The sequence below is a fragment of the Syngnathus acus genome, chromosome 2 (assembly GCF_901709675.1).
Source record: "Syngnathus acus chromosome 2, fSynAcu1.2, whole genome shotgun sequence".
Taxonomy (NCBI): domain Eukaryota; kingdom Metazoa; phylum Chordata; class Actinopteri; order Syngnathiformes; family Syngnathidae; genus Syngnathus; species Syngnathus acus.
In genome coordinates this window covers 22,536,985-22,559,129 of record NC_051088.1, presented here as the reverse complement: position 1 = coordinate 22,559,129, position 22,145 = coordinate 22,536,985, and the positions used below count along the sequence as shown (strand labels likewise).

At 43.5% G+C, this 22,145-nt stretch overlaps 3 protein-coding genes and 1 long non-coding RNA gene across 7 annotated transcripts; 2 read left to right on the top strand and 2 right to left on the bottom strand.

The window, feature by feature from the left end:
* The first annotated feature begins 505 nt into the window (after window positions 1-505).
* slc26a10 (solute carrier family 26 member 10) lies at window positions 506-6,733 on the top strand. The gene is made up of 18 exons (XM_037268517.1): window positions 506-2,158; window positions 2,723-2,833; window positions 2,963-3,123; window positions 3,208-3,372; window positions 3,465-3,617; window positions 3,992-4,074; window positions 4,142-4,289; window positions 4,361-4,474; window positions 4,560-4,637; window positions 4,700-4,795; window positions 4,888-4,994; window positions 5,231-5,300; window positions 5,437-5,619; window positions 5,734-5,788; window positions 5,927-6,015; window positions 6,085-6,139; window positions 6,218-6,324; window positions 6,381-6,733. Exons 1-18 carry the CDS (start codon window positions 1,873-1,875, stop codon window positions 6,411-6,413), a joined length of 2,094 nt encoding a protein of 697 aa, XP_037124412.1. The 5' UTR covers window positions 506-1,872; the 3' UTR covers window positions 6,414-6,733.
* A 1,029-nt stretch (window positions 6,734-7,762) lies between these two features.
* Window positions 7,763-14,946, bottom strand: b4galnt1a (beta-1,4-N-acetyl-galactosaminyl transferase 1a). Of its 3 annotated transcripts, none has more exons than XM_037268539.1 (12): window positions 14,779-14,868; window positions 14,101-14,172; window positions 13,380-13,694; window positions 13,129-13,311; window positions 12,214-12,320; window positions 12,091-12,128; window positions 11,817-11,997; window positions 10,870-10,965; window positions 10,473-10,660; window positions 10,263-10,403; window positions 9,657-9,894; window positions 7,763-8,931 (listed from the first exon to the last, which is right to left on the bottom strand). In XM_037268539.1, exons 3-12 carry the CDS (start codon window positions 13,595-13,597, stop codon window positions 8,720-8,722), a joined length of 1,602 nt encoding a protein of 533 aa, XP_037124434.1. In that variant the 5' UTR covers window positions 13,598-13,694; window positions 14,101-14,172; window positions 14,779-14,868; the 3' UTR covers window positions 7,763-8,719. The 3 variants fall into 3 exon arrangements, with proteins under 3 accessions (XP_037124434.1, XP_037124445.1, XP_037124424.1); XM_037268550.1 differs by having other exon boundaries at window positions 13,380-13,597; XM_037268529.1 differs by lacking the exon at window positions 14,101-14,172 and having other exon boundaries at window positions 13,380-13,597; window positions 14,779-14,946.
* On the top strand, window positions 10,939-11,375 carry LOC119132980. The gene is made up of 2 exons (XR_005100022.1): window positions 10,939-11,162; window positions 11,260-11,375. It is a non-coding gene; the product is annotated as an uncharacterized LOC119132980 (long non-coding RNA).
* Window positions 14,947-17,627: 2,681 nt separating the features above from the next.
* Window positions 17,628-19,076, bottom strand: tac3a (tachykinin precursor 3a). Of its 2 annotated transcripts, XM_037276854.1 has the most exons (7): window positions 18,908-19,076; window positions 18,612-18,727; window positions 18,439-18,544; window positions 18,338-18,367; window positions 18,222-18,275; window positions 18,018-18,084; window positions 17,628-17,723 (listed from the first exon to the last, which is right to left on the bottom strand). In XM_037276854.1, exons 2-7 carry the CDS (start codon window positions 18,711-18,713, stop codon window positions 17,705-17,707), a joined length of 378 nt encoding a protein of 125 aa, XP_037132749.1. In that variant the 5' UTR covers window positions 18,714-18,727; window positions 18,908-19,076; the 3' UTR covers window positions 17,628-17,704. The 2 variants fall into 2 exon arrangements, with proteins under 2 accessions (XP_037132749.1, XP_037132759.1); XM_037276864.1 differs by lacking the exon at window positions 18,222-18,275 and having other exon boundaries at window positions 18,908-19,074.
* Between the last annotated feature and the right edge of the window lie 3,069 nt (window positions 19,077-22,145).

Sequence of the window (22,145 nt, the reverse complement as noted above, 5' to 3'; positions counted from 1 at the left end):
GCTCGTGAGCGCCGCCAGGCTCGCCTTCCGGCCTGCACAATGCCAGCGCTCACGTACAAACTTCTCAGGCCAGACAACAAAGGTAAAACTAAAAAGAGAGAGAGAAATTGAGTTTCATGACTCGACTCAGAAATAAAGAGCTGATGCAAACATTTTTTTTTTCTTTCGTATGCTAGCTACTTCATTCCCGTTTAATTTGGTCATTTTTGTGCAAAATTGCACATTGTTCATTCTTATCATGAGCCACACCAGGCAATTTTTGGACCATTCCTAATTTTCAGCAAGTCTCCACGAATACATCGCGATAAGCTAATAATCAGCCTCTTTGTTGCTCGCTTCTTCAGCACGACACGAACTTTGCGCAGCGGCTGACAAATTGCAGCTGCGTCTTGCTCTTCTTACTTAAGCCAGAGACGAGATTGACAGAGCCAAACGACACGCAGTAGATGATGGACGGAGAGGAGCAGACAGCGGAAAGGGATGGGAGAGGTAAGGAGACGGGGAGGGACGCTGGCCGGCTCATTTCATTTCCAACATGCCAGAGGGGGGGGGGGGGGGGGGCCGGGACAATAAAGCAGATAAGGAACAATTGCAGGAACAGCAGCACTGGAGCCTCTCTTTGGATGAGAAGAATAGAAAGACCAGCGCACGGTAGGGCGTGACGACGAAAGCACAAAGTCACATGACGGTCAGGAGACAGCCAGGTCCAAAAACATTGGAGTGAAACGTGCGAGCCGCAAACACACTTGACTAGCTTTTGCCGTTGTGAAAATGGCTTCTTCTGGTTCCTTGGCACATTGTTCCTTTGGAGCCTTGATTAAGATCTTGTCTAAACAGCTCGCAGACACGTTGTTGGCAATGTACGTTCGTAAATCCTCGACCGCTGATCAACACAATGGCTCGCATTCCTCAAATGTGAAGGAAGTCCCTTCGTATCGCTGCATCGCTACACTTTGGTGGACATGCTTGGAAAATGGCGCGCCAACAAATACACACACGCGTGTCTGCTCGGAGCTCCATCCACGCAGATTCTGCTCGTCCAGCGCTTACTTGGCTGATCGGAGCGGAGGTGCGGTTTGATCCGTGAACCAGCCCGACATGTGTGATTGAGTTTCAGAGGAGGGTCACGGTTCCAGACTCGGGTTCCCCCGAGGCCGCACACTTGAAAAGGCCGCCCGCTGGAGACATTCATCCTTCTCGGAAATGAACAAGACCTGCTTTGATGTCTTTGGCACAACACACACTTGGAATCATCGATTGATCCTCGTTTAATTGAGTCATTTGACAATCCAGCAAATCATTGCTTGTCAATGCAACACCACAAATTGAGAGTAAAAACCACGTCTTGGAATAAAAATGCAAATTGAAGCGTGACGTGAGGGTGGCCGCTATATTTTCATGCCATCATTCTCCTGGAAGTCTGATTTCAAATTATTATTATTTTTTGAAGTGATGGTTTTGCGGTGTTAACAGAAAAACGCAATGGCGATGTGGCCCGAGTTTGAGTCTTCATTGAACCTCACATTCATGTTTTGGGAAATTAGGAGAGAAGAGTGGACCACTGGATTTCAATGTCTGTGCGCTTCAAAGTGCATGTGAGAACTCTTTGGGCAGTAGGACCCAGAGGATTTGAACTGCGGACAACCTGGAGCAGATCACCTTTTTTTGCGTGTCTCCAGTCTTTAAAAAAAAAAAAAAAAGTGAAACAAAACAAGTTAAGCGTGTCATCGACTGGCAGGAAATTGTCGAAGCAACAGGGGCAGACTTTTTCCTATAAAAGTCATGAGACAATCCACGCGTGTCCGCACTCAATAGACGCCGGCTCGTCACACACAGCCCCGCCCCTCCCTATTCAGGCACCTTCGGGACAACATGAGCGCCTCCGTGGCGGTGTACCGCAGCATCTTCACCGAGGACCGCTTCAAGCAGGCCTTTGGCTCAGAGGAGGACAAGGCGAGCGCAGGCGCGAGCGCAGGCGCGCGCGCGCGGCTGTGGGCCAAGCTCGCCGGGAGCTGCAGGTGCTCACGGCGCGCCTGCATCCAGCTGCTCCGTCACAGAGTTCCCATTTGCAACTGGCTGCCCGCGTACCGCTTCAAGAAATGCTTGTTGGGAGACACCGTCGCTGGACTGACAGTTGGCGTCCTTCACATCCCTCAAGGTCAGACAGCAACACGTCATATTTAAAAATGCCTGCACTGGATTTAAATAGTAGTCATAAACATAATTGAACATATTGCCAGTAGATGTTTACCTTGTTGGGAATAATTATACGTGGGCTCTTTCGTATCACTTTGGGTGAAAGGCAAGTCGTTAGACAATCCTTAAAGTGTATATTCCGGTGTTTATTTATTAGCCAAGAGCCTAGTTATTTTGCCACACTTTTTCAAATTAATTTTCCTAGATATTAAAAGTGTCATTTCATTAGGTACAGGTTAAATTGTGCAATTGTGCATCTTGTGCAGTGGTGATCTAATCTGGCTCACACTGAGTTTTGGAGTTTGAATCTTGATGTTGATTATCTTTTCATGCAAGTGTGAAACTGGGAAGTCTCATTTGTCTATCAGCAGGCGAAAATGGATGGATCCTGTTAAAATCATTTTGAAATGTCTTTATTCCAAGCTTATTATAGTGATTGCTAATCTAATTTTGAAAGGGCCTTTTGTTGCAGCTTAATTGATTTCAATGTGTAAAAAGTGGGATGCTGCTGCTCTCCTTAACACAGGGATGGCTTTCGCACTACTCACCCGTGTAGCGCCCATATTTGGCCTCTACACGTCCTTCTTCCCTGTGGTCCTCTACATGATTTTCGGCACGGGTCGCCACGTATCCACAGGTAGAGTCCTTCCTTCCTTCCTTCCTTCCTTCCTTCCTTCCTTCCTTCCTTCCTTCCTTCCTTCCTTCCTTCCTTCCTTCCTTCCTTCCTTCCTTCCTTCCTTCATCAAGGACTTATCATCCGTCGCAGGTACGTTTGCCGTGGTCAGCCTCATGACCGGCTCTGTGGTGGAGCAGCTGGTGCCCGCCACGTCAGCCCAGTTGAACTCCAGTTCGCCCCAAGGGGCCGACTTTGAGCTCCAGAGGATCGGCGTGGCCTCAGCTGTCGCGCTTCTCTCGGGACTTATGATGGTGAGGTGGCATCTGGGACCGGCGATGATGGCCAAGATGACTCACGCTTGGATCTTAAGCCGCGCCAATGATTTTGTGTTCCAGCTGTGTATGTTCGCTCTTCAGTTGGGCTTCCTTTCCACCTACCTGTCGGAGCCCATCGTGAAAGCTTTCACCAGTGCCGCCGCCTTCCATGTCACCAGCTCGCAGCTGCAAAGCATGCTGGGGCTTCGGCTGGCTCGCCACACGGGGACTTTTTCCCTCTTCAAGGTCAGCGGAGTGAACGACGAGAATGGGAAATTAGTTCAGCCCGTTCTTTGACAGTGTGTGATTGGCTGCCACTTATCAATTTGTGGGTTCAGACTTTAGCGTCAGTAATGGAGAACCTGCCTCAGACAAACATGGCGGAGCTGCTGATCTCCTTGGTGTGCTTAGCGGTGTTGGTCCCAGTGAAAGAGCTCAACACGCGCTACCGGCGACGCCTGCGGACGCCCATCCCGGTGGAGATCCTCACGGTCAGTTGGAGCGGTATCCTTCGTTAGCTTGTTCACCAATCTGGCAGGAGACAGCGGTGTCACGATCCGTCTCCGTTCGTTTCCTTGTTTGAATGTTGCCATGGTTTCTGTTGGCGTCGCCCCTCCCCTCCTGTGTCTGCTCACAATCTATGTAATTGCCGTCACCTCCCTCTCGTTACCTGTCTTGTATTTAAGTCCTGTCTCGTCACATGTCTTCTTGTTTTCTAGTCTCCAGTCTGTTCTGTTATTCATGTCTCAAGTCGAGCAACTGTAGTTTGTCTTTTGAGTTCGTTCAATAAACCCTGATCCAAGCCCAGCTCCTTTCACTTCTTGACAAGTGGAGGAAATTGTGTTTTTTGTTTCTGCTCCTTCAGGTGATTATTGCCACGGGCGTGGCCTACGCTTTCTCTCTGGACTCCATTTATGACATTGAGATTGTCGGCCATATTCCAGCAGGGTAATTATTTCACAAGTGCGAATCCGCCACGGCTCCACCATTTGACTCGTCTTGCTTCTTTCTTGAGATTCCCCAGGCCCGAATTGCCCGCCTTGCACACGTTCCCCGCCATCGCCGGGGACACAGTGGCCATCACGTTTGTGGGCTACGCCGTGTCCGTCTCACTGGCCATGCTCTACGCCGACAAGCACGGCTATTCCATTAACCCCAACCAGGTGGTGTCTTCAAACCCTCGCTTCAGCTTCTTCGCATTTTGCTCTGCTGACTTGGACACATGTGTTTGCAGGAGCTGCTGGCTCACGGTATCTCCAACACGGTGTCTTCCTTTTTCACATGCTTTCCAAGTTCAGCCACTCTGGCCACCACAAACATCTTGGAAAGTGCCGGCGGACACACGCAGGTCGCTTCAAAGCGGAAACCGTTTTTCCAATGTCGCTGAACAGATGACATAAGAAATAACATCTGGTTATCTGCTGTGTCTGCAGTTCTCGGGCTTGTTCACCAGTCTGGTTGTCCTGATTGTTCTGCTGCTTATCGGACCGCTCTTCCACTTCCTACCTAAGGTGCGTTTGTGTGCTGTCTCAAAGTAGAAGGAGCTGGGCTCATTTGGTTTGTTTGTCCATAGGCGGTACTGGCATGCATCAACGTGACCAGCCTCAGGCAAATGTTCCTGCAATTCCACGACCTGCCGCAACTCTGGAGAATCAGCAGGATTGACTTTGTAAGTTATTGGCTCTATCTAGAATTTGTTACCTTTCGATGGGCAGCTGATTGCAGAGGCGTGGCTAATTGGTCTTTTTTTTTTTTCCATAGATGGTTTGGGTGGTGACCTGGCTGTCAGTTGTGGTTCTCAACGTGGACGTCGGCTTAGCCGTCGGGGTGATCTTCTCGATGATGACCGTCGTCTGCCGCACGCAAAGGTGTCTCACGTTCCAGCTGGCATAGTCATGAATTGTCTGCCCGTCTTATGAGAAGAGACTTTGTTTTTCTCTTTTGACAGAAGTCTTTTTTTTAAATTTAAATTAATTATTTTCTTTTAATATATAATTTTAATTATATAAAATAATAAATAAATGAATTAATTTTTTAATTAAATGGACCAAGCTTATCAATTAAGATGTCGATTGCATCTTCTGAACCACGATGCCTTCACCAGGGCCGGTTGCGCCGTGCTCGGCCGGGCCAGCAACACAGAAATTTACAGACCACTGGAGAATCATAGTAAGGTGAGCACGCCATCTTAAAGTCCCTGTCAAGTGAAAATACATGTCTTCTAAATTTGGCACGGTAAGAGTTTAACAGCCCTGACAAATTTGAATGTTGGAAGAAATCAGCCTCTCTTCAAACATGTTTTCTCTTCAGTGCTACGAGGTGCCAGGGATGAAGATCCTGACCTACAACGGGCCCATTTACTATGGAAACCGCAGCTTCTTTAGGGAGGAGATGAGTCGCTTGTTGGGCCTGACGCCGGAGAAGGTCCGCAGCCGAGAGAAAGCCAGAAAAGCTCGGGAGAAGCGGGAAAGAGAGACCAATGTCATCACGGTGGTACGTTGGCCCCACTCGAGTGTTTGTGTAAAAATAAATAAAATTATAAATACAATAATTTTAAATTGATAAAATTCTGTTCATTTTGCTTTTGTGACTTTTGCCATTCTTCAGGAAGGAGGCATTGCAAATGCATCTTTTTCGTCCGAAAATGAGTTCTTTCAATTTGGTAAGGAGTGGCATCCGAGACACAATATGCATATGGAGAGTGTTAGATTTCATATCAAATGAGTCCATGTCATTTGAAAGATCTGATCATTGGATTCAACTGTGACGTAAGGTTTTCAGATTGTTTTGCTATCTGCAGAAACATCGGAGCATGATGTGCAGGCAGTACTGATCGACTGCAGTCGTGTGATATTTGTTGACGTTGCCGGAGCGAGACTCTTCACTCAGGTCGGTGTGCAAAATCCATACAAACGTCGCTTCGGCCCAAAAAAAAAAACTATTTTGCTTGCTTTGCAGATGTGCCACGAATGCCAGAAAGTCGGCCTTGCTGTGTTTTTGTCCAGCTGTAATGGTATCTAAGACCTTTGCATCTTTCATCATGTGTTTTCGTTCAAGGTCACAAACTTCTTTCTGCTCTTTGTTCTCCTAGAGAGCGTTTTAAAGATTCTCACCTCAAGCGGCCTCATGAACTACATGAAGCCCCAGCACATTTTCGTCACTGTCCATGATGCCGTCACGTACATTCAGCAGCAGAAGGTAGCACGTTAAGTCACACATGTCAACCTGTTTCCAACGCTTGCCCTTCGTTGCAGGGAAAACATCTAGAAGACACCGTTTGGGTGTGAAAATGATGTACGGCCATAGCAGGATCCGACTTTCCGGCCCGTTTCAAAGAAGCAGTAGCCTGTTGTAGCATTATGGAGGCACCTATTTATGCTGAAGACAATATTTGTTTGCAATCCAAAAACAAATAGACCAAAAGGTGCACTGAACTGGTTCAATAGTAAATATATTTATATATTTTATAAGCGCTTAAATACGAGCATATGGACATGCAATACGGTTTGGTATTTGTCTGCAATTGTCTTCCAGTTGCTCACATATAAGACTTTTCAAGGAAACAAGACTACGTTTTATTAAAAGTGATTGCTTTCTTCATCCTTACAGTCTTGCTTTGTGTATGCTAACATTTTTATTACAGGTGAGGAATGTAAAGCATGCTAGACTCTTGCGTGATAAAGCCGGACAAGATGAAAATGTGATGAAAAACAGACAGGACGACTTCAGCACAATATCCGGATGATTTTGACACGCAAAGCTTCAACAAAAATAAATAACTTGTGCGGCTTACGTTTTACCATGCAAGACAATTTTAGGCTAGTAAAACATTACACCGCCACTCTGCTGCCCTCTAGCGGTTAAACGAGGAGCGTTCGCACGCAGAGTGTAACCTTGACCTAATAATCTAACAGCATCAAACTGGAACAAAAAAAGACAAATCTAATTATTTTCTCGCTTGATGTTCGATAGCCAAGTTTTTTTTCTTTTAGTGCATATTTCAAAGAGACCAAGACAAATTTGTACCCTTGTGGATTTTGCCTTTTAAGCGCACGGACTATGTTTGACTAATTGGCAGAAAATAGACCGCTCTTATTAGAGGATGGCACACAACCAGCCGGATTTTACAAACAGACCTACTAACATGCAAACCATGAGCTCCATAGTTGACACATCAATCATTCTCATTTATTTGCCCTGTGTCAATGTTTTCATACAAAGATTTACGTAAACACCGATTAAATTAATTCAGATTACAATTGGAACTCTTTAAAAACAACGTAACAAAACGGACCGGTCCAGCGAGTCCATTTTATTTTATCTGCGTCCCTACTATCACATGACGTTTACTTTAAGTGCTCTCAGAGTTCCTTGAAGCAAGACTGCTACCCTAGAAGTCACCTGAATGGAATGTAGTAAAACGTCAACAGGCAGAAAAACAACTTGGAAACGAACTGACGATCAAAGTGCCACAGTGGAACCAGAAGTGAAAATGATGCCATCCTGCTCTTGGCAGTTGAAGACAGGTTTCAAATACTTGGAGCTCGAGTATCAGTAAAATCACATTCCATCATGAGGAAATCATCTCGGCAAACGAGTTGCTCGTCAAATCTCATTGTATCAAGTGCACAACAGGTTGAATTTGTAAAAATGTATACTGATGCAGTGGAGGGAAATTACTTTCATTTTTAATACACTCAATTTTCATGTAAAAAAAAAAAAGTCATGAGGTAGTCAATATTTCACGTCGTTATTCATTCGATTCATTCACCTTCGATCATAATGTAAGGATGAAACATGTTACACATAATTATAAAAAATTCAATCACTTCCCTTTTATCTCTGGATTCTCCAACCGAACAGTGTACACAATACAGATATACAATCAGTAGTTCAAATTTCTCTGTAAATGATCTGATTGCAGCAAAATCCGTCATAGACCACATATCTGATATAAATAAACACTCAAAAGGCTGACGTAAAACCCCAAAGTGTGGGGTTGTTTTTTTTGGTCGCCACAAAATGTGACCAGTGAGGCATTGTAGGCAGGGATAAAGCGATAAAACAATGTCAGTTTGGACAAACTTGCACATATTATACATTAAAGCTAACAAAACATTTCATGTTTGTGCATCTGTGGGTCATATTTGTAAATGAAAGGCAGCTTTATTGCGATTGTCCTTGAGGTTATCAAAGAGGTTGCTGCACTCGGCAGTCGCTCTTGAGTTCGACTTCGAAAGACAGCTTGGATGGTTACAATGCTACCATTTGAAATGATCGTTAACTTCATGCAAACCGATTTGTTTTTGCCTTTTGGGACCCCCACTCGTCTCAAGCGCATGTGCTCCTAACATCAACCACAAGGTGGCACTATAGCCAGTGGTTCCGCATGACAAGACCATCCGGCGGTCAGCAAACAAAGCACAAACGTGCCTTTTGGGAAGCAAGTTTTGGCGAGCGCACATGATTTCACAGTTTCAAAGGCGAGATTTGCGCCGATATTAAGATTTTTTCACTTCAAAATTCAAACGCCATTTGGCGGGGATGAAAATAAAATACTAAATTCACTTCCCATTGCTATTGGCATGTTTCATTATTGCCTGGTCATGCATTTGAACCTGTTTGAGAAGTAAAGGTTTTCATCATGTATGTAAGTTTCATCATCGCTCTTGGAGTAGCGAAATTTTTCATAGGCCTTTTCCGATTTGGTTCCGCTCCACGGCAATTTGATCTTTGACGCGTGGTTTACGATCACGTCACTGCATGAGCCGACATGGAGAGCGCCCAGCCCGTCAATGAAGAACTCTGAGGAGATATAAAACATTTGCCTTGTGATTAATGTTCTTTCTCCCCTGATTTTTCAATCATAAAGCAATTTGGTCATTACAGCCTCAGCAAGACCACAAAAAAAAATTACCATCATAATGAATTGTGAAAATAAGCAAACGTCAACTAACATGCATATTAATCACAGATATGTTTTGTTATATTGATAGTTTTCTCCAAACAAAGACTAAACCAGTGAAATCAACATTTGTCTTGTGAGCAAAAATGTGAAAATCAAGTTTACGGTCAAACCAAACACAAAAAAAGGAAATGCCACATTATGTACTTAAAAACAAACACATAGCACATCCTGTCGTTAAATGAAAGAGCGCAAACAAAGCACTAATGAACATGGGGAAACTAGATAAAGCAGAATTCCAAACAACAAAGATGCAAAGTAACATCGTAAAGTGTAGACCTGGACGTGACGAGGGGAGGACCAGCACAAAGCGTAGAGCAGACGAGAGAAGCAGAAACAGAAAGAACTAAATACAAAGTGACAAGGAGGAACAGGACAGGACACGAGTGGCTGAGCGAGCTGATTGGACGACACAAGGGGCGGGGCTAACCAGAGACCACTGACAAGAAAAGGGACAAAAAGGAAGGGACAGTTTCTGGCCTTTCCGTTCATTTGAATGTTTGGAATGATGGATGTGGTTCCACAGGCAGTCAGCCATTTTGGATGCCGCTGGCGTGCTACTCACCTAGATGGCCTCGCCGAGCCAGCCGGGGGTTGAAGCCCACCTGCTGCACTTTGTCAGTTCTCCCCATGAAGAAGTTGATGACAGCGTCGGTGACCACGCAGTTAGGAAAGCCCTCGACGGCATGATGGTAGCCGCGCCGGATGTGGATGCAGTCGCCGTCGTCTCCGCCCGCTTCCACTGAAATGGTGTGACGGAACGTGGACGTCCAGCCGGTTGCTTCTCGAACCGCTCCGCCGACCTGCAGCATGGAAAACAATCAGGTAGACCAAAGATGGGTTTTCTGACATCCATCAAGGCCACGCAGAGGTCACGAGCGGAGACAATAGCATCGTTTCATTCGTCAACATGTCGCTCATGTGCAGCGACTGCAGGAAGTCACAACAAAGGCAGCCAGTTATCACGGCTCCACAACATTCTTTCGCTTTAGGAAATATAAAAATTTTTGTTTGTCACCAGGACTACAAACAAGGGAAGTCTCGGTCTGCTGGTTGAAGCAAGCGGGTTGGGGTCTTCAAAACTGGGACAGGCAATGTAAATCACGAATAAAAAATTGCACAGCACACTTCCCAAACAGATGTTGGACAAGATCTTGTCATTCTCTCTTACCAGATCCAGACTGGTCCTCTCGAGAACGTCCACCATCTTCTCCAAGTTGGTGTCGGCTTTGAAGATGAAATCATCATCCACCCAGAGCACGTATTTGGTGGTCACCTGAGACACGGCCAAATTTCGTCCAGCAAACCAGCCCTGAAGATCAAACTGGGAATGTTGATTGATCCCGACACGCGCCGACGCTTGCTTGAAATTGAGATTGACCTTCCCGAAGGGCATAATGAATTGCTGGACATGAGCTCCGGTCACTTGCTGCGGGTGCTCGTTATCATCTGCCACCACGATTGCCACGGATGGATAAAATTGCCGTATGCTGTCGATGAGATCTTTCAATTTGTCGTAACGTAGAAAGGTCTTTGTCGCAATGGTAACCAGCTCGCTGATGTTGCTCTCTTAGAAGGAAACGCAAAAAAAAAAAAAAATCATCACAATTCGGAATTGTAAAAAAATAAAAATAAAGACTATAAAATATAAACACAAAAAAATATCTGCTGTCAAAAATAAAAAAATAAATTTAAAAAAATATAGAGAGAGAATATATAGAATAAATACTATAAAATATAAATACAAAGAAAATCCGCTGTCATAAATGCTCACCAACCTTTTGGATGATAGCCAGACTTGTAAAGTCTCGGGGTGGCAGGGTGGCCAATTTTGATGGTGAAAAATGAGTTGTGACTTTGAGTTGCAAACTGAACTGTGGAGAAAAACACAAGTGCAATGAATGCTGCGATTCCATTTGAGACAATTGTCACTCTTGAAAGGACAAAAGGCTCCGTTGCGCCGGACTGTTTGCAAAGTGTGTGCGGTTTGAGTGGAGGCGTGCGCCTGCGGATGCAGTTCTGTTCTTATCTGACATCAGCAGCCCAGGGCGGGCGTGCAGAAGCGAGTACAGTGAGAACGATCTATGAACGATCTATGAACGATCTCAACCTTCCTTGAGCCAGAGTACATATTTAAAAAAAAATAAAAATCACCACCCTAAAAAAAGAGCTCGTATCAACTTCTCGATGTATAAAGTCTGGCAGAAATGCTTTGGAAAGTGAAACTCGACAAACATGCCAGTCAACCAACCCACGAAAAAAAAAATAATAATAAAAATAAAATAATGATTTACATAGCTTTTCCATCATTAATGTGGATTTTAACCTGTACTGAAACCTTATTACAATGAGAAACGCAAAAAAAAAAGGCAAGACCGAGGTTGCATAAGTGTGCACACCCTCATCTTTTTAGAATTCACCATTTAAAGTGCTTCAGATGAACTCCAGCTGTTCTTTAACAGACTTTTTGCTTTCTAGCAAAAGCCTGACGTTTGGAGAACTGCTTCAAAATGCGAGCGAGTATCTGTCAACTTGAAGAGGGGGACAAAGTCCTTTTATTGCCTTCCTGCTACGTTTCTACAAGAGCGGCGGTGTTCAAAGTTTGATTATTAACTAGGAATCTCTGAGTCACAGTATTGTTGTCTAGTATCTTCCGTGGGGCAGCACAAATACAAACGATGTAAATGAGAGTCAAATCAGCACTGGTACGCTTTGTTTAATGCACCTGTGTCTGCTGTCTTGGGATGGAAGATGGAGTTGGTGTAGGTGACAAACTGCAATTGCCTGTTCAGGGCTGACAGAAAAGCACTGGAGAGCATCAAGCGCGCCGTTCCTCCTCCTGCCACCGAGACCCTCTCCACCGTAGCCGCCACATCAAAAGTCCCCAGTGTGGCGGTTAAATATATCTGCGGTGCCATTTCATAAGAAAAAAACAGACTGAACATTTTCAAAGCTAACCAATTGCTATTTTTTTCGTGATGCAGACTTGCTCAACTTACCGTGTGGTTTGACGCTGCTTCTTCAAAAAGACCCAAACCTAAAGAAAAAAACAATAAATGAAGATATACTGCTCATCATCTGCAAGTGGCTAAAGCTAACGTTGCTTTGCACGCCACCGTTACCTGGTATGATGATGGTGTTGAGAGGTCGCACTGCTACGCCCTGGGAGGGAAACTGAAGAGGACTGTTGGCTTTATTTACGATCAGCACGTCTGCGGGACTGGACGACCTTCATACACACACCACTGTGGCTTAGTCACCAAAAAAAAAAGTGGCCAATCAACCCCAACAAGACTCGACAGTGTAGAACTTGATAAAACAGTTCAAGCGTGTGACAATAATTGTCAGCTCAAAATTTGGATACCTTTTGATTGAGCAAAGGGTTGTTGCACCATTTCCTGTTTCCTGTAACATTGCTGAGCCTTTGATGCAAGCACTACGAGGTCCAACTTTGACCGCAAAATGAAGATTGGCTTCAATCGAAATCTACTTCCACTTTGCATAGTGCAAATATTCAGATGTCTGCTGAGAATTGATCATTTATTATATCATATTTTCTGGACTATAAGTTGCTCCGGGGTATAAGTCGCACCAGCCATAAAAATCGTAATAAAAAAAAAAAAGACATATATAAGTCGAACCGGAGTATAAATCTCATTTTTGGGGTAAATATATTTGATAAAATCCAACACCAAGAACAGACATGAAAAGGCAACAACAGACTGAACGCTACGCTATGCTAGCGTTACATAAACAAGAAACTGAGAATGTGGTTGACGTAACATATTAAGAGTTATTCAAATAACTATAGCATAAATAACTTGCTAACAAGTTTATCGAACCATCCGTGTCACACCAAATCATTAAATTCAACGATAAATCGCTCCTGAGTATAAGTCGCACCCCTGACCAAACTCTGAAAAGAAAATGCGATTTATAATCCAGAAAATACGGTGATTATATCACGAATTTACGGTAAGGGGTTATTCAAGGCGAAAATCTTCTGATGCCGTTGACTCGGCATGTGAGTAATTTACCTGATTTGAACGCGGCTGTATTCTCGAGCTCGCTGACGCTTCACGCCTTCGGGGTCGGGATGGGATTGTAAAAACTTCACGTCCAGCTGGTGGGCCTTTGCGCGTGGGAAGAGCAGGTTGGAGAAAGGCAGCCGAAAAGTCTCCTCGTCAGCCACGCAGACGCACGCATTTCTTGCCAAGCGACTGAATCGGGGAAAAAGCAAAAAGTGTGACGAGCAGCGTCGGCCGATGCGAAACAAAAACAAACTTACCACGCGACCTCCTCTTTGATACGATAGGAAATATCATGGTAGTCATCGAAGAGGTCTCGAATGTGCTCCCTGATGGCCGTCTCTGCTTCATTGGTCCTGCCCGGCCGCAGGTCAACTCCCGAGCCGCTCGGGTTCGGCGCGTTGAACAGCACCAGCAGCAGAAGCAGGAAAGAGCCGATCGCGAGCACGCCCAGCCACTTGCGAGACAAGACGCGCATCTGCGAACGAGATTATAACAATGATGTTGATAGTGACTCTCTATATGACTATATTTTGCAACTTTGAGAGTGAATTTGAGAAGTGATTGTAATTTCCCTTGCTGACTTCCCCTGGATGGTGTTTGTTCATTGTTGGCAATAGTGCCACGCCCCCCCCCTCACACACACACACACACACACATCCGCCATTCCAAGTGCATCATACCAGCTCAGTGGCCTAGTGGTAGAGTGTCCGCCCTGAGACTGGCCGGGTCATACCAAAGACTATAAAAATGGGACCCATTGCCTCCCTGCTTGGCACTCAGCATTAAGGGTTGGAATTGGGGGGTTAGATCACCAAATGATTCCCGAGCGCGGCACCGCTGCTGCTCACTGCTCCCCTCTCCCCCAGGGGATGGATCAAAATCACATGGGGATGGGTTAAATGCAGAGGACAAATTTCACCACACCCAGATGTGTGTGTGACGATCATTGGGACTTTAACTTTAACTAATCTGATTAACCTCAAATCAAATTCAGGTTTTGTGGCGTGCCATTTGAGAGGAAGTCAGTCATGCAGCAAAACATGATACCATCTGACGACAACACAAAGAAATTAATGGAGTCAACGTTTGTTCAATTGGCCAATCGGGTTTCCCATTCAAGCAATACGAAATTGCCGGCACCCATTTGAAAAAGATTGGCTGGCACATTGCTCAATTGAAGATCTTTAAATCAGAAGCCAACTTATTCCACTTTAGGAATCATTTGTATTCTGCTTTGTATCATTAGTTTGTAATTGTAACTCTTAATCATATTTTGCAAAGACAGTGACCCCTGCATTCTTGCATGAAAATATCCTCTTGACTCAAGATGACTTTTCTGACACAGAACAGAATTCTGGCCATGATCCTGATGACGCGCGCGCGTGTGTGTGTGCAATGTCAAGGATTGCACAAATGTCCTAACTTGTACTTTTATTTTTTGAGCTCCTCTTGCGTTATTTCATTTTCCTCACATTCCTTGCATTTATTGGAATGGATCTTTTTGTAAATAATTCACGTCACTCGCTCGAAGTTAGCCAACCGATAATGGATTGCCATATGAGGAAAACATGCTCGAATTTGAAATCTCTGGCACAAACAACCACCGAGGAAAACTTACGCAAACAAAAAGGCAGGCAAGCAGACAGGCAGGCTTACCGTGCGCGGGCAGCAGCTGGATGACTCGGTCCGGTCTTGTGATCGGTCCGGTCTTGTGTGATCCGAGTGCGTGCGCATTGGGAATTTGCATGCCTTGGTCGTGGGTGGGGCTCGATCGTCACCGCCGAATGACATCAACATCTTAAAGTCCATGCTGGTCGGTTGTCTATTTGACAAGGGCGCGCGCAACCCTGAGCTCGGATGCGTTCCAAGTATGTTCCGATGTGTGTTTCTTTTGAATGACTGCGACTCTGGTTCACGCGTGCATGTGGTGCAAACATTGATAATAATTCAGCACGTAAAGAAAACTACCAAAATTGAAATTGGAGACATTTTAAGAGTGATTAAAAACTTTAGGGCATTTTGAATAATTGGTTTCCTTTCAAAATTGGGAGCCCTAACCCTTGATATGCCCAGTTTTTCCATTTTTATTTTAAGTTCAGATGTATTGTTTAGAATTATTAAGAAGCCAAATAAACCATGAATTAATAAGATGATGATTATCTGCGTGCGCCCCTATGGCCAATGAGTTGTTGTGTCACCGATTTCTGACCACGTCCCTGAATCTACCCCAAACGAAAAGATATTTCAACTCTTGACAATGAACAAATAGCTCGTTTGCGGTTGAGGTTTCCGTTTCCGTTTCAACGTGTAAGCTGTGCGAATGACAAGTTCTCTGTCTTGTTGTGACATGTTGCAGCTGAATGCAGACCGATGTTGACTTCCAACTGTTGATTGAGATAGAGGCCTTGCCATGCAAGAAAACAAAGTAAAAAAAAGAAAGAGAAGAAAAACAAGCACCTTGGCCTTCACTTTCTCGGAAACCCAAATAACCTTGGTCTCACCAGATGTGAGCATGTTTGCTCCCAGCACAGGAAGAGGAAAACTACCGCATCTGCATCTGCTGCACGGTGATAGGCGGAGTCAATTATTTTGTGGAATTTCCCTCCCAAGCTGCCATGCTCCTTTGGAGAGAAAAAAAACAGGTTGTGTTCTAGTTCAGTATTGACATGACGTGCAAGTGTCTCTATATTGTGAAACAATAGACTGAATCTCCCCATTTTATAAAATAAATAGTTGTACGTTTTAAATTTTGGTGTAATTGTCCATAGAATTAATCATTTGGCGCACATTTGATTTATTTTGTGAGGGGAGGGCGACATCTTGTGGTCACAAATGTTACAACATCAATTCGATGCTCTCTCCCTCTTCAGCTCTGCGCTCCAACTGTTGTTTTTTTTATATATATATATTTTTTTTTACAGTTCAGGACACTCATTCACAAATTTACTCGCATTTATGATTAGAATTTAAACATTAAAAAAAAATGCTGTATGTTGATGCAACTTAGATTTCCAAAATGTGTTTCTGAACAGCTTTAGGGTAGGCGTTGCGTTTGCCAAGTTCAAAATAAAAACCAACAAATCTGTGGGCTTTTGAAATAAAATCATCTAAACAATCCACTTGTGATAATAGACTATCTTGAGGTAGTTTCATGAAGAGCTGATATTGGATGTGGCATGAGATAGGTCATATTAACGCTCTGTTTGGAGTGTCAACATATTGGCGGTTGAAGACTCTTTCAACTCATTCTTGTCCATCTGTGCGAAATGGGAAGCCATTTATTGGTTCATTGGCAAAGCTGAACGTGTGCTACAATATCTCAAATTTGCCCTCATGGCAGTGGTAGCAACACGTGAGCATCAGATGCATTCAAATGGTGCACCTGACCCGTGGATGTTGAAATTGAGACGATTTGAATTGAAAGTAGATGATTGCAGTGGACACGCTGCCTCGTCAACAAAAGGATAATTGCTCAATTTACTGTTCACGATGCAATTAAATAGATTTGCAATTCCTATGAGGCAGATCAATTACAGATCCCATCAGCCATTGAATGGCCTATTTATTTATCCTGACAAACCCGACGAACGACGCAAATTGGCTTTTGTTGTCAAACTGTGAGTTCATGAATTTAAAAACAGAAGCCGTACTCTATCCTTACGGACTTCAAGTGAAACACAAACGCATTGTTGCTAGCAACTAGCACCCATATGGCTAGCGGAAGAAGCTAACGTAGCGGTTTACATATTCACTCAAAGCTTCATCGAACAAAAAGATGAACTTTTGTTTGCCGTCATTTTAGACAACTATTTGTAAAAAACAAAAAAACCTCTTTTGTTTGCTTTTGTTTGTGTATGAGTTCATGAATTTACATACAGAAGCCGTACGCTATCCTTACGAACTTCAAGTGAAACAAATAACGAATTGTTCCTAGCAACTAGCACGCCTATGGCTAGCTGAAGAAGCTAACGTAGCGGTTTACATATTCAAGTGCTTCACCGAACAGAAAGATAAACTTTTGTTTGCCCACTGCCTGCCAGTCATTGTAGACAACTATATTACTATTTGTAAAAAAAAAAAAAGGCTTTTGTTTGCGTATTTTATAAGCATAAGCAGCTCTAAATGTGAAAAGGTGATCTCAACAACAACAGTTTTATAAGTGTGCACCCCCTCACAAGTGAGTATGGGCTATTTTCAGGACGAAGCACTTACACTGAAATTTATGTTCGGTGGGATTCAGCACAAAGCATTTTGAGTGGCCCTCAACTCTTTTGCTCTGTTTTGGCTTTCTAGCAGAACAATATGTTTTATATAAGCCCCAAATTTCCTACATACATAAAAATCATCAGTGAATCTTTCTCATTGAGCTACGAGAGCAATGGTAAGTTGCTTATTGAGTATTCATCATCACAGTAAAAGAATGTGTTTATAAAAAAGTACGTTTATTTCGAACTTTGAACGCAGTAATAAAGACAAATGTACGTTGTCTTTTCATTGGTTTGGAAGGTTTGGAATGCAATTCCTCAGTCGTCTCCATCAGGCGACTCCTTCATTGTGTGGATGTTTTTTTTTGTGTCTTCTATTACAGCCCCTGAAGAAACCTGCAGCAAAACACACCAGGCACTTTTAAGATGCCAATTTATTTCTACTTTCACATTTCAAACTTTTATTCGCATAAGGCTCTCAAATAGTCAAGTCAGGTATGTTTTTGTTATTTGCACACAAGATTGAGTGAGCAGAAGCTCGATGGTTGGACCAGTCCAGGTCTTGCTCACCCCACAGAGAACAGACAGTTGCATGGATGGATGGATGGATGGATGGATGGATGGATGGATGGATGGATGGTACAAAGCTTCGGCCAATGTGTGGGCCCATTAAAAGAGAAAGTGTCTCACCTCAGCCTACATTTGTTGACAAAGATTCCTCTCCTCTCAGGATCTGCTCTCCTCCAGGGACCACTGTCTGGAAAGAAAAAAAAAACATCAGAGAGACATTGGGCACAACTCGATTGCAGAATTTCTTTCTCTTATTGATTCCATTGGACTGAGCAAGTCTATACCTAATATGATTGATTGTTTATTAATTAAAGTCACACCCACCGGTCTCAGAATTTCTTCTTCCCATTAAACCAACAAAGATGTCATGCATTTCCCCTGAAAAGAGTCAAAGTTACACATTAATCGTTTAATAAAAAACAAAAGCTAAGTGAACTTACTTTTTTGTGGTTGTTGCACAACGTTTGCATCTGAAACAAATATTGCAAAGAAATGTATTAATTAATTTGTGTGTGTTTGTGCGCGTGAGTTTTCAACTCACCGTCAGCGTCTCTTCTGCCCATCAATCCCACAAAACTGTCATAATCCAAATCGCCGAACCTCCTCATCGGGTTCCGTTTGGGGATATTCAAACCCAGACTTTCCCGCTGTAAGGAAAAAAAGAAAACAAATGAATCCATGGAAAATGTCGGCAAAAAAATCTGCAAAACTCACAAGTGAAGTTAACTCGCGCGACTCGGGATCCTCGCATCTGGATTGACTGCATCGAAGTTTGACAACGAGGAGCAGAAACACGAGTAAAAAGCGTCTCCTCATTTTCACAGCTACACCTGCAAAATATCACGATGAGCGGTTTTTTTTTCTGCCTAATGGCGATTTCAGTCTTCTTTAATCCAGCAACCGATTTGGTGCGCATTGCGTGCGTAAATACGCACGAACATACCCAACGTAAAATTGCGTGGTCTTTTGTCATTGTAATAATTTCATATTATTACAGATTATTTTCTTACCTGTTGTTTGTAGAAGGTGCCCGAGTGCCGAGTGCAGAGAGAGCTGCTCCGATAAATGTGGCGAGTCTGTAGTTTGTGGCAATAAATAAACGCTGGATATCTGCGTAAGGCCAATCAGCAAGTGGAACGTAAGTAGGTGGACTGGAGCCTCTTATATTATGCTGGGCTGAAAAGGTTCGTCGCCTGGTCAGTGATCGGTTCTCCCCACCCCCCTGTCACACACGCACGCGTAAACACAGAGCGCGTCATAAAGCCCACACACATTTGTGGAAGGATAATTAAGGCACAAGAACATGACACTCATGGAGAAAAAAAAATAATAATAAGCAAAAGTCCATTTTCTTGTCTTGGATCTGACTGAGTTAGGCGATGCTGGCGCTGGTTGACATGGTCACTGTCAAGATGTTAATCTTTTTAGGAAGTCATTAGAAAGATAGCAGCTGCCTCTGCTTGACACTGTGCGAGATGGTGATGAATGCGACGACAAGATGGGTCACGCAGCAGCTGCGCTCGGAGCGGACTTGCCCGCAACTCACAAAACCAAATAGGAACCCCAATCAATTGGGATGTTGTGTCAAACGTCAATAAAAACACAGAACAAAATTTTCTCCCAATTTTTTTTTTTAAATACTGTAGACGGGATACAAAATAAATAAATAAATAAATAAATAAATAAATACGTATTTTGTGGGTAATTCTAAAACAGCTCATTTCCAAATATACAGCTAATATAATAATTATTAATGGTAAACAGACTTTGACAGTAAAGCTGTGGATATTGCCCGGCAAAAACTGATGTCCTGTTTGTGCATCGCTTGTGCAGTTTTAATTCCATAAAGTCAAACAATTTTGAAGTTTGCGTGTCGAAACAGTGCAAACAAACATAGACTGCGGCAGTACTGCAGCTCTTTTCGACAATGTCAACAAAGCTTGGAGTGAATTCTTGCAGGTGTTTTCTCAAACCTCTGAGCAGCTGAGATTGAGTTGTCAGATAATGGATGGATGGATGGTAGGAGAACAACGCGTTTTCAAATCTGTCCAGCATGACGTAATTTCCAACAACAATTTGAAACGTGGACTTGCATCAGTCCATCTGAGGTGAATTTAGGCCCAGGAAAACCGGCGGTGATTTTGGGTGTTGTTCCAGGCTTGCCTCACTCGTTATGTAAATCACATTGAGCCATTTGCGCTCCATGTAGGAGCTTCAAACGTTTCCATTTCATCCTAGCAGTAAATCCATCATTTATCGTGCAATTACACAAGCAATTACTCCTGTGTTGGGCCTGCTCTAAATGCAAAGTAATATGAATATTTCATCAAATCCCAGTTTACAAAGCAGCCGGCAGGATCCGCAACAGCTGCTTTTGCCTTTTCGCGCTTCTAATCCCAAACAACAAAGTGTCAAACCACCAAAGGTTAGTCACCGTCGCCATGTTTTGTAACAAGGGGGACGGCAGCGGCGCAGGGGCGGGGCTGCTTCTGGCAGATCTGACACAAGTGGGGAAGTCATTAATTGTGCCTTTACATTATTGATGTGTGTTTTTTGTCAGCCTCGCTAATCCGAGCAGAAGGAGCTCAAACCGGAGGCTGTTTTCCCTCAACGCGCCTTTACGCAAATGGCTCGGATCACGGAGCCCCACGGACATCGAAGCCCTGAGTTCTTGTCAGAGGTGACTGGATCATTCCTAAAGGTCAGCAAGATCTCCACGCCCTGACCGGTAACAGCGGGTGGGCTCATGGCAATTGGAAGTGAAGAGAACAGAGGGCGGCAGACAAAGCGCTCTGACACGCTGCGCCCGATGAATAGAAATAAGGACGTGGTAGCCTTTGCACGCAGCTTGTGTCACACTGCCTTTTCCCCTTTTCAAACACACTTCAATGTCACATGTTGTTAGAAAAATGTATATATATGTTATCATGCGTTCTCTAATCAATGCTTTACCGCAGTATTACTGCAATATATGCTTGCTGTTTGGCCTTGCTGTTTTTATGATGTACCACAGAAGAGAAAAGTTACGGCTGGGTCAGGAGAGAGGTTACAGCTGGGTCAGGCAGGACCAGCTGACAACTCAGCAAAAAGAAGACATCTACCGAGACAGTTCCTTTCTAACAAAGACCACTTTGTTAAACAACATGCCTCATTGCTGTCTTGCACCTCAGATGAACCTACAAGTGACCATCATTGTCAGGGTTTTCCAAACTATCTTAATCGTAGGATTATGTCGGAATGTATGTATCCAGTAATAAATAACCTAGCTTGTCCCATTCTACACAATGTCGTAAAGCATCCCTTGCTATGTTTTGACTAGAGGTCAAAGGTTTTCTTCTCTATCCAGGCCACTCAAATTCCTCTTTCCACATGTTCTTATCAGTATGTAAACACCTAGTGATTTCTTCCTTACGAGGCAAAGCCCACACGCGTTCCCCCTCCCCTTTTAGGGGCTTTTGCCTCACAAATGTGGGTAGGGCAAATCCAAATAAAAAGAGCGGGAGTGTACACAGATATTTAGTGTAGTGAGATTGTTGTGAAGCTATCTGTACTGCACTCCTCGCGAGAAAACACTTAATATTCTGTCTCACTTGTGGTTTGTTTGCTGTTGCTCTTCTCTTGAAATTTGTTCGGTCAGAGAAAAAACCTAACACATGTGCTGGGAAAAATCTTTCTAAAAAGTAATTGCAGGGACATCACTGGGGCATTTTGTAGGTCACAAAGAGAACCTGTGCACACCTCTGATCACATTCATATGCAGTGGCGCCTTCTCAAATCATCTTTCCCCCACTAAAATAAATGCAAATGCCATTCATTTGTTCCAGACTCCCTAAAAACTCAACAAAATGTTTATAATGTGCTTTTTAAAAAAATGTTTTTACAAGAAACCTGATATTATTGTACTATATCAAAGTATACTGTAGTGACGCAAATATAATATAATATAATATAATACAATAATATATATTTTTTTATTTTTACAAGAAACTTGATATTATTCTACTATATCAAAGTATACAGTAGTGATGCAATTTAAAAAAATGTAAAACAATTAAACATGCTTTTTGGCACATTTTTTTGCCTCAAGTCAATAGACATTGTGTTGATCCTTCTGGAGTGTGGCACTAGAATACATGCAAGTATTGCCCACAGAGGATAAAGAATAAATGTATGTATTGGTATGTTACCAGTCTACATGTGTTGCGCCACCGTTTGCGTCACCATCTTTGGTGTCTTGCATTCTGTTAG

What these genes read in the sequence shown, in the direction of transcription:
- tac3a (XM_037276854.1), bottom strand. Translation starts at nt 18,713, where the DNA reads ATGAGGAGACGCTTTTTACTCGTGTTTCTGCTCCTCGTTGTCAAACTT. An exon ending in CGCGCGAGTTAACTTCACTT is followed by an intron (nt 18,545 to 18,611) that starts GTGAGTTTTGCA and finishes TTTTCCTTACAG; the next exon opens with CGGGAAAGTCTGGGTTTGAA. An exon ending in TGTGCAACAACCACAAAAAA is followed by an intron (nt 18,276 to 18,337) that starts GTAAGTTCACTT and finishes GACTCTTTTCAG; the next exon opens with GGGAAATGCATGACATCTTT.
- slc26a10 (XM_037268517.1), top strand. Translation starts at nt 1,873, where the DNA reads ATGAGCGCCTCCGTGGCGGTGTACCGCAGCATCTTCACCGAGGACCGC. An exon ending in TCCCGGTGGAGATCCTCACG is followed by an intron (nt 3,618 to 3,991) that starts GTCAGTTGGAGC and finishes CTGCTCCTTCAG; the next exon opens with GTGATTATTGCCACGGGCGT. An exon ending in GTCGTCTGCCGCACGCAAAG is followed by an intron (nt 4,995 to 5,230) that starts GTGTCTCACGTT and finishes TGCCTTCACCAG; the next exon opens with GGCCGGTTGCGCCGTGCTCG.
- b4galnt1a (XM_037268529.1), bottom strand. Translation starts at nt 14,931, where the DNA reads ATGGACTTTAAGATGTTGATGTCATTCGGCGGTGACGATCGAGCCCCA. An exon ending in CCAGCTGCTGCCCGCGCACG is followed by an intron (nt 13,598 to 14,778) that starts GTAAGCCTGCCT and finishes TCTCGTTCGCAG; the next exon opens with ATGCGCGTCTTGTCTCGCAA. An exon ending in TCATTATGCCCTTCGGGAAG is followed by an intron (nt 10,404 to 10,472) that starts GTCAATCTCAAT and finishes TTTGATCTTCAG; the next exon opens with GGCTGGTTTGCTGGACGAAA.